At 54.4% G+C, this 12,642-nt stretch overlaps 1 protein-coding gene across 1 annotated transcript; it reads left to right on the top strand.

Annotated features, from left to right (window-relative positions):
* Positions 1-2,109: 2,109 nt before the first annotated feature.
* Positions 2,110-9,215, top strand: MED10 (mediator complex subunit 10). The gene is made up of 4 exons (XM_030332851.1): positions 2,110-2,296; positions 3,636-3,719; positions 6,318-6,420; positions 8,570-9,215. The coding sequence occupies exons 1-4, from the start codon at positions 2,175-2,177 to the stop codon at positions 8,666-8,668; spliced, it is 408 nt and encodes a 135-aa protein (XP_030188711.1). The 5' UTR covers positions 2,110-2,174; the 3' UTR covers positions 8,669-9,215.
* Positions 9,216-12,642: the final 3,427 nt, after the last annotated feature.

Consider the following 12,642-nt stretch of genomic DNA (forward strand, 5'->3'; position numbering starts at 1 on the left):
GTTTTAGGTGTGCCCTTGAAAAACCGTGTACCTAGATTAAAACAGCAACCGTAACATCAGCAACATACGGCACTTCCAATTTGAGAGTCTGCTTTAAAACTAAATAGTTAAATCCGCTTACATGTATTCTGATCACCAACACATTTGTCCTTCATTCTTTCACCTTATTGTAGCTTCTTTTCCATGTTTGTTCTTTGCTTCGCATATTCTCTTTTTCTTGCCTTCTATTGAATTGATTATGTGTTCCTAATTCCCTTTCACCTGACCAGGTTGGACATTATGTATTCTACTAAAGAGGGAACCTTAAATTTTTAAAATAAATACTGAACAAATTCTAATTTCCCATCAATATCTATCACTTTCTTATGAAATGGAGGACTGTTAACTTCGTATCCTGATCTCTCCCCAATCATCTTTTTCTTCTTTGACAAATATTTAATTTCTGCCTTGTCTGACAATCCCCCTGAGGTTAGTTGTTGTTGAATGGGGAGGGAAGTATTTTACCTAATATTTCTGTGTACTCAGAGCAGAACAGAGGCTTCCCATGTAAGTTTCGTACAGCACATCGATTGGAGTCCCTGATTTCAGTAAGTTTGACAAATCAATTACCTTCACTGGGTGCCCATTTTTGGTCACACCTGGGAGAGAACATCTAGAAAAGGAGCTACCTCATTTTGCCTAAGACTCTAGGAACTGAAGAGTGAGGACGATGCCTATGATGATATTTAGTAAAGGAGGAAATCACTGTAGTCTGAAGAGTCCAGAGCTAACCACGGTTAGTCCTAGAAGAATGGGCAGAAAAGTTTCTTAAGAACAAGAGTGATGCGATCAAGATGGAATTTCCTAAGATCAGTGAGCAGCAGCTTACCACAAGCTCCGTGCAGGAAGGGTTATTCTTTATAGATAGGGCAGTTTCATCAGAGCTGGCAGGAGTGGGGGAGGGCCTGCTTTCGGTAGATGGCAGGAGTTAGGGAAGGAAGCGCTGAGTGGGAGATGGTTGGAAGGAAGAATTTCAGGAGGTGGATACTAGCTGCACACGAGAGGAAGGAAGGGGGGCCCGCGCTGACTGCAAGGGTTCCAACGGCGGGGCAGGGAAACTACCTATGTTGGGCCTTTCATGGAAGCTTTTGGATTTCCATCTAGGTGGGGGTTTGTGAAGGCGCTGCACTGTATGGTGCATGGAGATGACTGGCCTCTGGTGGGACTGGCAGGAGTTAGTGCTGGAAGGCCTCAATTGTGACGCCAGGCTTTAGTCACCCTGAGCTGTCCTGGGTGTACTCCTTTGGGGAAGGCAGATAGTTCGCTACTGGGAAAGTCGCAGGTCCAAAGCCCAGCATGAGCTGACTTTCAGTGCCAGGGCCAAGGCTGGGTGGCTCCAAGAGGGCCTGAGCCTGGCTGAGGGAGGCCAGCCTCCAGGGGAGCAGGTGGCGGTGGGGTGGGGTGGGGGGGTGCCTGCTGGACTCTGCAAATAAAGAAATGCAGGAGTGAGTGGTATCCGAGATCTTAAAGATGGTTATGTCAGGGTGCAGGATTTCAGGTGTCTTTCCCTCTTTCTTCATTACATTTTTTCCTGTATTGTTTTAATTATTTGCAATGAGTAATTTGTATATTCAGAAAAAAAAAAAGTCATTTTCCTCGTGGGGATAAGCTACTGTTTCCAAGCACTGCCTGTTGCGCTCGGGGTCTTAAACCAGTCTAATCTCAAGCTGCTGTCTGCACTCAATATTCCAAGTTGATGGACGAGAACGAAGGCTCAGAGGCTAGCTTGCGCAGGGCTAGGGGAGGCAGAACGAGGTGTCGCAGGTCCCCAGGGCTAGCTCCTGGCGGGCCTCAGGGCAACAGGGCAGTCTGAGGACTGACAACACCTGGGGACCCCGTTTAGCTGGAAGGATCACGCTCACCTGGGCGGCTCGGGGCTGCTGGGGCGGGGCTGAGCTGGCTTCCGTCCCTCCCTGCGCTCGAGCTCCGCCCCTGCACGCCGATCCCGGCCCAGACCACGCCCCCAACGCTCGTCCCGCCCACAGCCTAGGTCCCGCCCCCCCCCCCCGGCCGCGCGGGTAGCTCCTCAGACCCCGCCTCCTGCCGCTGGAGGAAACGGAAGTGGCGGCGGGCTCGGGCGGAAGCAGGAAGCGGCGGAGCAGGACCACGCGCGGGGCGGTGTTTGTTGTGGGGCCATGGCGGAGAAGTTCGACCACCTCGAGGAGCACCTGGAGAAGTTCGTGGAGAACATCCGGCAGCTCGGCATCATCGTCAGCGACTTCCAGCCCAGCAGCCAGGCCGGGCTCAACCAGAAGCTGTGAGTGGCGGCCCGAGCCCGCGGGCGTCTGCCGGGGCTGGCGGGGCGGTGTCTGCCGGGAGTCGCGCCGGGGAGCCGGGGAGCCGGGGAGCCGGGCCGCGGGGGAGCCGGGGCCTGGCCGGGAGCCGCCCCTCTCCGCCGTCGTCTGGGCCTGGTCTCGCTCCAGGCTGTGCGCCCGGGGCGGGCTCGCCGCCGCCTCTTGCCGGCCCTCCCCCCTCCCGCTCTGCTTTGCTGCAACCTTTTCTTGGGGGCCCATTTGGAGACGTCACCATGGGCCGACTGTGCAGTTTCTGGGCCTGATAATCAAAGCCTGTCCTCCAGCGCGTGTGACTCCTTCCTTTTCTCCTGGGCCCTCCTGGGGAGTTCTGTCCCCGTCCCCAGACGGGAGGCGGACTTCACGGGGGAGTGCACCGGATTGAGCCCCGGAAGGAGAGGGGTCTGAAACCACTTGCTGCGGAGGCCTGAATGTGGAGGAGTTGGATGGCGGAGGTGGTGAGGAAGGTTGCAGACCGTTTATTAACTTTTTTGGCAACAGCTCCGTGCTGGCCATGGTATTAGGCCCGGGGATGAACAAGAGGCAAATAAACGCGAACAGAATAGAATGTCCTGATGAAGGGCTCGGCTTTATAGGGGGTACAGACATCCAACATAATTGCAACCCAGCGTTACAAACCCAGTGCGGGGGGACTAGCCTGGTGATCTCTGAAGCCTCCAAAAGGAGGCTGAGATTGAACCAGCCAGGGATGGTTTTCTTACTCCCAGACTCGGAGGATGGGCTCTTAAGTGGGAGTCCGCTGCCCCATGTGTTCTCTGAAATTGCACACAAAACCAGGTGGAAGTCAGGGTAATTGTTTTTGAGGGAAGATTGATAGTTTTCATCAGATTCTCAAAAGGGTTGGTTTCTGTCCCCCCGTATTGGCTGTTTCTACTTTAGAAAAGAAAGTCAAGGGTTGCCTGGGTGACTCAGTGGTTAAGCGTCTGCCTTCAGCTCAGGTCATGATCTCGCTGTTCATGAGTTCAAGCCTCACATCTGGCTCTGTGCTGTCTGCACAGAGCCTGCTTCAGATCCTCTGTCCCCTCCCTTTCTGCCCCTCCCCTGAGTGCGCTCACTCTCTCTCCTCTCTCTCAAAAATAAATACATGAAAAAAGGAAGAAAGTCAGATACCTGAGGGTATTCTCCAACTCCAGAGCTTTCCTAGGAATTCTGTAGCTAAACAGAGCCATGCGCCTTGTTGGGGTAAGGAGCTCTGTCTCCTGTGGAGTTCTAGTTGGCCGCCTGGGTGGTGTTCCTGCTGTCATGTGAATTAACCACATGGCCCACTTTTGTTTTTTCCCCCAGGAATTTTATCGTTACTGGCTTACAGGATATTGATAAGTGCAGGCAGCAGCTTCATGACATTACTGTGCCTTTAGAAGTTTTTGAGTAAGTATCATTCTTGATTTTCATTTGAGTAGAATTCTTGTTTAATGATGCTATAATGACTCCTTCAGCTACTGGCTTTTAGCACATTACAGGTGCTGGGGATAAGCCAGTGAAGATAGACGAAAATTACTTGCTTTCAGGGAGCCTGTGTTTTAATGGGACTAAAAACTCAAAAAAAAAAAAAAAATCTACATATTGTTGAAAAAGAGTTAACATGTGAGTAAAGGTTTATTAAATATGTGAAAAACACCATAGGCTCTCAAAAGTCCATATCGCTTTTTTTCTTGAGGGATAAAAAGTTCTACTCGGGCTGTTATAAAACAAAAACTATAGGCAGAAACAGCGTGAGAAGTAATTTGGTGTGATGTCTTTCAGGCTGCACTGGGAGTGCTAATTTTAGGAGATGGCAAATATCTGCTCTGGGGGGGGGAATAAGGTTCTTAGACCAAGTGAAATTGGGAAGGCTGTTCACTGTTTGCTGCTGGAGAGCTGTGTGTGCCTGTCCTAGGCGTGGCCCAGAGAATGCCTCCAGGAAATAAAGTTACAGATTTGTTTAGTTCAGGTTTTATCACACTGATTTTACAGGTGAGAGAACTGGTAAGTAACTGTGTCGGGCTGTGTGGCTCCTAAGTGTCAGAGTTAAGAGAAAAATTCTGGACTCGTCCTTCCTCGCCCAGAGCCGACGTCTCTTGCCAGGCAGCGTCTCTCTCTGGAGGCGGAGCCAGCATTGATGGCAAGAGCATGTCAGTCCTTTTGGCCTTAAAACTGCAAATGTTGAGTCACTAGATTTCCTTGGACAGTTAAGGGAAACGTTACCATTTTAACATCGCGGAAAGGTCAGAGATGCAGGGCCTCGTGACAGCACGGCTCAGGAGCTGCCCACATAGACGGGACACACAGGCTGCACTGTTACTGCTCTTGGCCCTGTCCTTTCTCCCTGGCCATGGTGTTGCGTGTTCTTAGCGTGTTCTGTTCTCCGCGTGCGTGTGTTACGGCTTTAGGCTCCCGGACGGTGGCTGGCTGCCTGCCTGTCTGTGAATTGCAGGAACGTGGAGGCTAATTTGCTTTTCCTGAAGTGTCCTCATTAGTGCTGTTCTGGCCGTGAATGTGTGGGATGGATGTCAGGCCAGATGCTGGGTGACTGCCCCAGCCTTCTGAAGGGCCAGTGAGAGAAAGGGATGGGGACTAATTGTGTATGGGCAGCAGGCGGTGCGGCCTGGGCCGCCACGGCCACAGCCGGTGGGCAGAAGGGACGGTTGAGATTCGTCCGGGGCGTTGGGACCGCGATGGCCTCTGAGCTCTAACAAGTAGCAGGTGAGAACTGTCCGTTGACATGCACGATGTGGGAGGAGTTTCCGGGGTCTCAGGGGCCTTTTGTAGCTCACGCTTCCAGACAGGCACACTGACTGTGGCAGAGAGAAAACTGTAACCCGTGCTCCTCTCTCCGGGACTGGGGGGTTGATGTGTCCACGGGAGCGCACTTGGCCCTCGGGCCTGGACGGAGAGCCCCATCCGAACGCTGTTGCTGTTGAGACAGTTACTTGTCTCGGACACTTGAGCCTGTCAGGTGTTTTTCTTCAGAATTGGATGTGTTTTGTTCAGAACTAACCCTAACTTGGCTTCTTTCATTCCATCATTTCAAAAACATTCCAATAAAATGGAATTTCTAAAACGTGTGATGTATTGATTTTTTTCTCTGTCATAATCAAAGGCCAGTTTTTATGCCATTAACAGTAACTGAACAGTGTTTTTGTTTTTTTTTAATCTCTGAAGTGACAGTTTTTTTTGTTGGAGCATGAATTGGATTTCGTGGCCGTGATTTCTTTTCCTTTGTAATGAGTAATTAGTGTAGCTGAAGGGTATGAAGGTCTGTAAGGTACGGAAGCGGGCACGTGGCCCACGGCTGGTGTCTGCAGGGGAATGAAGACATCTTGGGGACAAGTGTCAGAAATCTCAAAAACAGCTCTACAATATAGAAACAATTGGAGAGAATCCCTCTGTTAAATTCATGTTACTTGGGTGTATTTAGGGAAGTAGTGTGTCAGGGCCCCTGCCCCCCAAAAGTGGTACAACAGTTTGTGTGTAATCTTGGGGCTGCCCCGTGCACGCCCCCCCCCCCCCCCCCATGCTCCGGCAGCGCCAGGCTCCTCTGCAAAGGGATTCCCCGGGGACTGATGGGGTTGCCCCCCCTCCCCCCCCGCCCCGGAGTGGAGGCCACATGTTGGCGAGAACCCCTCCCCTCCCCAGCCTGAAACCCTGGCTCACGTCGGTCCTCTCTTTGTCGAGAGCTGCCTGACCTTACAGGTTATTGTGAGGGTCAAGGGAACTGAAGTAGAGCAAACGCTGAGGATGTGAAACTCGCTTGGGTTGTAATTGGTCATTGCTTGATTGCGTGAGTCAGTCGCGCTATTAGAAGTCATAGATCAAATCATCTATACTTGCGAAAATGTAAGAATCCTGATTCACTTGGTTCCCGGGCACTGTTTCGTCCATACAAGGCCGTGTGAAGTTGTATACGCTCGCTCCTTTCCCTCCCTGAGAAAACTGAGAATAGGTGTCAGCCAGGAGAACGTTAATGGAGGTGTTTGCTGTCTCCAGATACATAGATCAAGGCCGAAACCCCCAACTCTACACCAAAGAGTGCCTGGAGAGGGCCCTGGCCAGGAATGAACAGGTGAAAGGCAAGATCGACACCATGAAGGTAAGGCGCTTGTGAGCACAAACTAAGGTCCGAATGTGAAGAGATCCTTACAGAGCAGATTTGGCCGATAGACCTTGTTCCTTTCCACACGTGGTAAAACGTGCACTATTTCACACGGTGGCACAGCTGAGACCTCTGTGTGTTACGGGCGGTAAGTAACACAGAGCAGTGGAGGGCCTGGTCGGGGGGACGGGACGCAGCCGGTGGCGGCCTGCCTTTTAGGAGAGCCCAGGCGAATTCTCGTGACGGTTCCTTGTCACCGGGCAGCCGTTGGCGTAAGACCAACTGCAGGTTTGTACTTTGCTGCTTTTTGATGCCGTCTGTTCTGCCATTTCCTGGAATGATGGTCCCGGGGCTTAGAAGGTTCCGAAACCTTTATTCCCTGCTCCTTGTTCAGTGCTTGTCTCCAGCGCCTGGCTCCAGGCCCGTTCGTGCTGTGGCCCCTGTCCTCAGCGCTCCACAGAGCCCTTCTCTGTGTGTTCTTTGCTTTGATGAGAACTAGAAAATTCCATGCATCTTGGACGTGAAATATGCGGGGCTTTTTTTTTTTTTTTTTAACTTACATTGACTGAGTGGTGGTTCAGATTGGGGTGCGTGGTTCTTCCTTTCCCGCGCTGCGCCGTCCCCTCGTCGCCCGTGCGTGCTGGCTTCGTGCTGCGAGCTCCCGCCTCCACCCACTCCTCACCCCTGCCTGGCTGCCCGGCCTCATGTCCCCCTCCCTCCTGTTCCCTCTCGCGCGGCCTTCTCTGGAGCTCTGGCCTGTCCTCTGCACCCACCGTCCTTGGGGCTCAGCCTGCGTCTCCTCCTCAGGCCTTGGGGACCAACCTTTCCATGGGGGCGCCTGAGGAGGATGCCCCTCTTCCCTTCCTCTCCCATCTCATCATGGCAGCCTGGGCTCCAGCACCTTGGGGACAAGCGTTGTGTCCCTGCTGGGGCCCAGCGCCCACTGAGTGCCAGGCCGATATCTCGTGTGTGCGGGGATGGCCATGCGGTGACCTCGGGGCTCGGGGCCCAGGGCTCTGTGGCTGAGCGCGGGGAAGGAGCAGAGAGGCCCTGCTTGGATGACCGTGACGACTTTGTCACCTGTGCCCTGGGTCACCGGGCTTCCTAACGTCTCCCCCGGTGAGCCGTCCTGGTGCCGGGTAGCCTGCCCTGCGCGTGGCACTGCTGTGATGGTCTGTGTGGTGCCCGCAGCTTCCTTCCTGTTTTGTCAGTTTGGGGTGCGTTGCCCTTGAGCTCAGCGTCGCCCTCAGGACATCAGGCCGTGGTGGCCGGTGCCCTTGTGAGCGAGTGGACGGGTTGTGGGCCGTGTGCGCTCGGCTCCCACTTTGGCCTTGCCCTGGTCGACTCCAGCGCCGCGGACAGTGTGGGGATCCCTGCGGGCGGTGACGCATGGGGACTGTGACCTTCAGCGCGCATCCGTCTCCATCATCGGAGATCTGTGCGGGTCTTGTGGCGCAGTTCCGTGGCCTTCGTCTGCCCCGCGGACCGTGTGTTTAACCTTGCCCGAGTTCCAGCTTAGACGGTGGTTGTGTTGAGGTGCGGTGTCCCTTGAGAACATGTGTGAGGTCTGCTCGTGTCCGTAGAGCTGCCTTTCAGTGTGACTCTCAAGGAAAGGCTTTCAGATGCTGGCAGGTACTTCGCTGCTTTTCAGACCGGATTAGAACAAGTGTGAGGCGGATAAGTAGGATCAAGAAGCCGCAGCATTTTCAGTAGAGAGGTTTCCAGGTGCTCCGAAAGCTTTGATCAAGCTGTTTGCACACAGCGAGTTTGACGTGGTTTGAGTTAATAATTGCTTAGTTAAATATTGTGTGAGGATTCCCGTTACGTGTGTTGTCTGCAAAAGTCATTTCCACGTGTGTGGCTGGCACCTCACAGGAGGGGCTTTTCTAGTTGAAGTATTTATGTTGTGCTCATGGATTCCTCTCTCAGATAGTTTGTTAACGTACCTCTAACACAGTTCTAAGCTCATAGGCATTGCTCGTAGCCGGGTCATGAGCAGGCAGTGTGGACGGCCGCTTATGCAAAGGGAAGGCACAGTTTCTGTTCTTTTGAGTTTGAGGCTTGGGGGGTGGGGAGTAAGTAGTCTGCAACTTGGGTGACGGGTCACCAACAAAGATACTTTGATGCTGTATGTTTTTCTTCTTAGAAATTTAAAAGCCTGTTGATTCAAGAACTTTCTAAAGTATTCCCTGAAGACATGGCTAAATATCGAAGCATCCGAGGGGAGGACCACCCCCCTTCCTAACTTCACCGTCCTGCTTTCTGAAGACCCTCCTGGTCTTGTGTGAGTCGCTGTGACCTTCAGGCAGGCTGGGACTGACCGCGGCACCAGTGCGGCTTTCCCGGGCCCGTCCTCCAGCCACCCTGTCCTCGTCCTTGGCCCTGGGGGACGGTGGGGCCCGGAGGGCTGGCAGAGCTGTGCCCCCGGCTGCCCCTCTGTCCCTGATGTGCGTCTGTTCGGTCCCTGAGCTTTCAAATGGCTGGGGATCGCACGTCTTTGAGTGCGATGCATTTAATTGTCCACAGCAGAGTAGTCTCGGGAATATTCGCTATAATAGTTAAATTAAGTTTTTAAAAATCCACCTAATGGTTTTCTTTTTATGTGCTGTTTCTTTTCCATTTTACCATGGTTTCACACCTTAAAACAAAGAAAAATTGCTTTAATTTGAGCAATACTTTGAGTTGGTTTTGTGTTTTATATTTTCAGTTATGGTGCATAAAGAATGCGTTCAGTGTAACCGTACATGGATTTCGATTAGACGTAAGCACATAATAAAGCCTTTAAGTATTTATATGATGTATTTCGTGCAGTTATTTTTATAACATTTTATAGTGTAGTACAGTATATCTTGTAAACCGTCAACTATTGCTTCCCCCAAAGTGTGAGTAATATTCATACAATTTGTTCTCCAGGCAGAATTCTGGAGCCGCCTGGGGGCTCAGTCCGTGAAGTGTCTGACTTTTGGTTTTGGCTCCGGTCACGATCTCAGTGTTTGTGAGATTGAGCCCTGTGTCGGGCTCTGCGCTGACCGTGCAGGGCCTGCTTGGGATTCTCTCTCTCCCTTTCCCTCTGTGCCCCTCCCCTGTTCACCTGCATGCTCTCCCACTGTCTCTGTCTCAAAATAAATAAACATTAAAAAATACAGAGCAGCATTGTGATTTCCTGCAGCCGGTTTCCTAGAGGGTGTACCATCCTGAGGGAGGCGGGTTCACGGACATCAGTGAAATGGCCCAGGGCTGCGCCTTTCAGCCGCAGGATGTGCAGGTCCCGGGAGCCTGGTTCCTCGTAAACTCGGGCGATTCTCCTGGGGCAGGACAGCGGCCGTGAGGAGGGATCCTTGGAGTGGGATGAGCACTGAGCACAGGGGCCTGCTCCGGAACGTCTGCCTGTGCCCTGGGAGTTTTGTGTGGCTGCCGAAACAGAGCGCCACAAACCGGGTGGCTCAAAACAATGGAGGTTTAGCTTCTGGTTCCAGAGACCGGAAATCAAGGTGTCGGCAGCGGTGGGGGGGGGGGGGGGGGTCTTCCCTGCCTCCCGCGGGGTTCTGGTGGCCCCGGGTGCTCCTGAGGCAGCGCTGCCCCGATCTGCGCCTGTGTTCACCGGGCCTGTCTTCTCCACGTGTCTCCCCCGTCTCTCCCAGTGACGTTTGCTGCTGGGCTTAAGAACCTTAATCGCACCTGCGAAGACATTCGAAATAAGGTGGCATTCACGGGGTCCAAGGGGACACACCTTTCTGGGGCCACCACTCACCCACACGGTGCCCTGTTTGGCAGGTCCGGCCGTCGAGCGCCCTGGCTTTGCTGCTGGGGGGCTGCCGTGTCTGCACCCCCAGATCTGCCCAAAGCGGGCTGCTGCCTGCGTGACTGCCTGATGAGCCCCTGTCACCCGGGGCCACGGGCCACAAATTGAGTTTGAAGCTGCGGGCTGGCGAAGACGGTGAAGCTGTGTGTGTCTAGGTGGAGACAGAACGATACTTTTTCCTTCTTCCGTAAGATCTTTTTCTATGTTTTGAAAGCAAATACCAAGTTGTGCAAAAAAGGAAGACACAGGCATTATGGTTTGGTGACGAGGAAGCAGCATTGTGGGTGACGGTGGTGGAAGTTACAGAGACCCAGATACAGGCACATACAGATCCAGACACACACACACACACACACACACACACACACACACACACACAAGCACGTACACACAGATGCAGACGGACGTGGCCACGTGCATTGACACAGACATGTCAGCGACGACTGCACTACTGCAGGTGTGCTGGGGCCGGGGCGGGGGGTGCGAGGGAAGGCAGTGTGTGAAAAGGCAGTGACTGGAGCCCAGCTGCAGCTTGGGGGAGCTTTGGGATCCTGAGGACGGAGGCTCTGGAAGGGCACTGCAGCCTCCGTGGCAGCCTTGGGGAGCTCTGTGTCACGCCCACGGGAGGAACGGTAGCGTGAAGCGACCAAAGCCACACTTCCTCATCTGGGTGCGGAGCCCGCCGGCCTTCTCCCGAGCGGAGGACGCGTCCTCTCTGGTGGCACGTGCCGTGCAAGCTCCCACCGGTCCTTTATGTGAGTATGGCCTCCAAAAGCAGACATTTAAAATGGGTTCCGATTGTTGGGTAAGTGCGCTGCAAACACAGAGTGACGGGACGCACACGTCCATTTAATTGTAAGACACGTTGGAGGGCGCCTGGGTGGCCCAGTCGGTTAAGCGTCTGACTCTTGATTTCGGCTCAGGCCATGATCTCGGGTTTGTGAGATCCAGCCTCGCATTGGGCTCTGCTCTGACCGTGCAGAGCCTGCTCGGGTTTCCCTGTCTCCCTCGCTGTCTGCCCCTCCCCTGCCTGCAGTCTCTCCGTCCCTCTCAAAATAAACAAACAAACTTAAACCACGTTGGAAGTACAGGCAGAGGACAGACAGCTCTAAACCACCGGCCGTCGTTTTGGGCTTTAGTTCCATCTGTGCACGGGATGGCATCCTGCCTCCTCCACCAGTGACGGGAGGGGAGGGCCACCTGCATAGGAACCGTCTGGGTCACAAGCGGACTGAATGGTGGCACAGTGCCGTCCCAAGCCTAACCTCTAATCCCAAGCCTGCTCAGGAGCAGAGAGCTTTGTTACTGACCTGACGTGGTAGCAGCCTTGAGTATCAGTGGGGCGGGAACGAGCCTCGTCGGGGGCCGGCTGACGATGGCCTGTGCTGTGGGGCTGGAGAAGGAGGGGCGGGGCCAGCCCTGTCCTTCTGGTCTTTGCACTGGAGGGTTGGTTTTCACCACATGGACTCAGGAGCTGAACTTGGACTTAAAAACGATTCCTCCAAAGGAGGTGAAGTCTGTTTGGTTCGGGGTGTCCGAGATGAACCGCTTGGAGGCATTCTCGGGAACCCTGCCCCATCCCACCGGGAGCCTTGTGGAGGCCTGGGTGTGTGGGCACCCCGGTGGCCCTGCCCGCCCCACATCAGGCCGCCCCACGGTGCCAGGCGTTGAGGCAGAGGGCTGGCCTCCAGACACACACTGCGGAGGGGATCTGGCTGCCGCCGACTTTGGGAGCGCGAGAGCACGTGGTCACTGACCCCACGGAGAAAACGAAGCTGTTGCCCCTCCAAGCCTGCGTGGTGGCAGGGATGGCTGATGGCGATCAATCACTGACTGTCCTGTCTCCTTTCACCCTCAGACCACATTCGCGAGGCCTCTCTCGTTCCCGCTGAGAGGGTTAGTGAACCTGGGACAGAAGGTGTGTTCCTGGGATCTCGTACCCCCCAGGGGGTCTGTGCTCAGAGGCCACCGGTGAGGGGACCGGTGTGCTGCAGGAGAGGTGCTGGGGACAGTGGGCGGGACTTGGCCGGGGCTCCCAGGGAGGAGTGAAAAGACGCGGTGGGGACGTGCCTGCCGGCCTGTGCAGCCAGTAATGCCTTCTGTTTGCAGGAACTCCGATTGCCTCGTGCACCTGGAAGCCCCCCCAGCCCGGCCGGTGCCACTCTCGCTGCTGGCATGGAGGGGAATGTGCTCGGACGGTTGTTCAGGAGGGGCGTGGGCGGGGCGGCGGGTGCCGGTCGTGGTCCGTGGTCCCCGATCCGTGCCACACGGAAGGCACCGTCTGTCCTGGCTCTGGAAGAGCCACGCAGGGAGCAGGGACCTCAAGGAACCCCACCGGGGTGTTCCAGGCCCAGATCTGCAATTCGGTGTAGATGGTGGCCCCTAAGTCACAGAGGTGGCCAAAATAATAACCGTAG

This window comes from Lynx canadensis, chromosome A1 (genome assembly GCF_007474595.2).
Source record: "Lynx canadensis isolate LIC74 chromosome A1, mLynCan4.pri.v2, whole genome shotgun sequence".
In the NCBI taxonomy this organism is placed as follows: domain Eukaryota; kingdom Metazoa; phylum Chordata; class Mammalia; order Carnivora; family Felidae; genus Lynx; species Lynx canadensis.

Coding starts and splice junctions, on each gene's coding strand:
- MED10 (XM_030332851.1), top strand. CDS start 2,175: ATGGCGGAGAAGTTCGACCACCTCGAGGAGCACCTGGAGAAGTTCGTG. Junction 2,297..3,635: donor GCCGGGCTCAACCAGAAGCT/GTGAGTGGCGGC, acceptor TTTTTCCCCCAG/GAATTTTATCGTTACTGGCT. Junction 3,720..6,317: donor GTGCCTTTAGAAGTTTTTGA/GTAAGTATCATT, acceptor TGCTGTCTCCAG/ATACATAGATCAAGGCCGAA.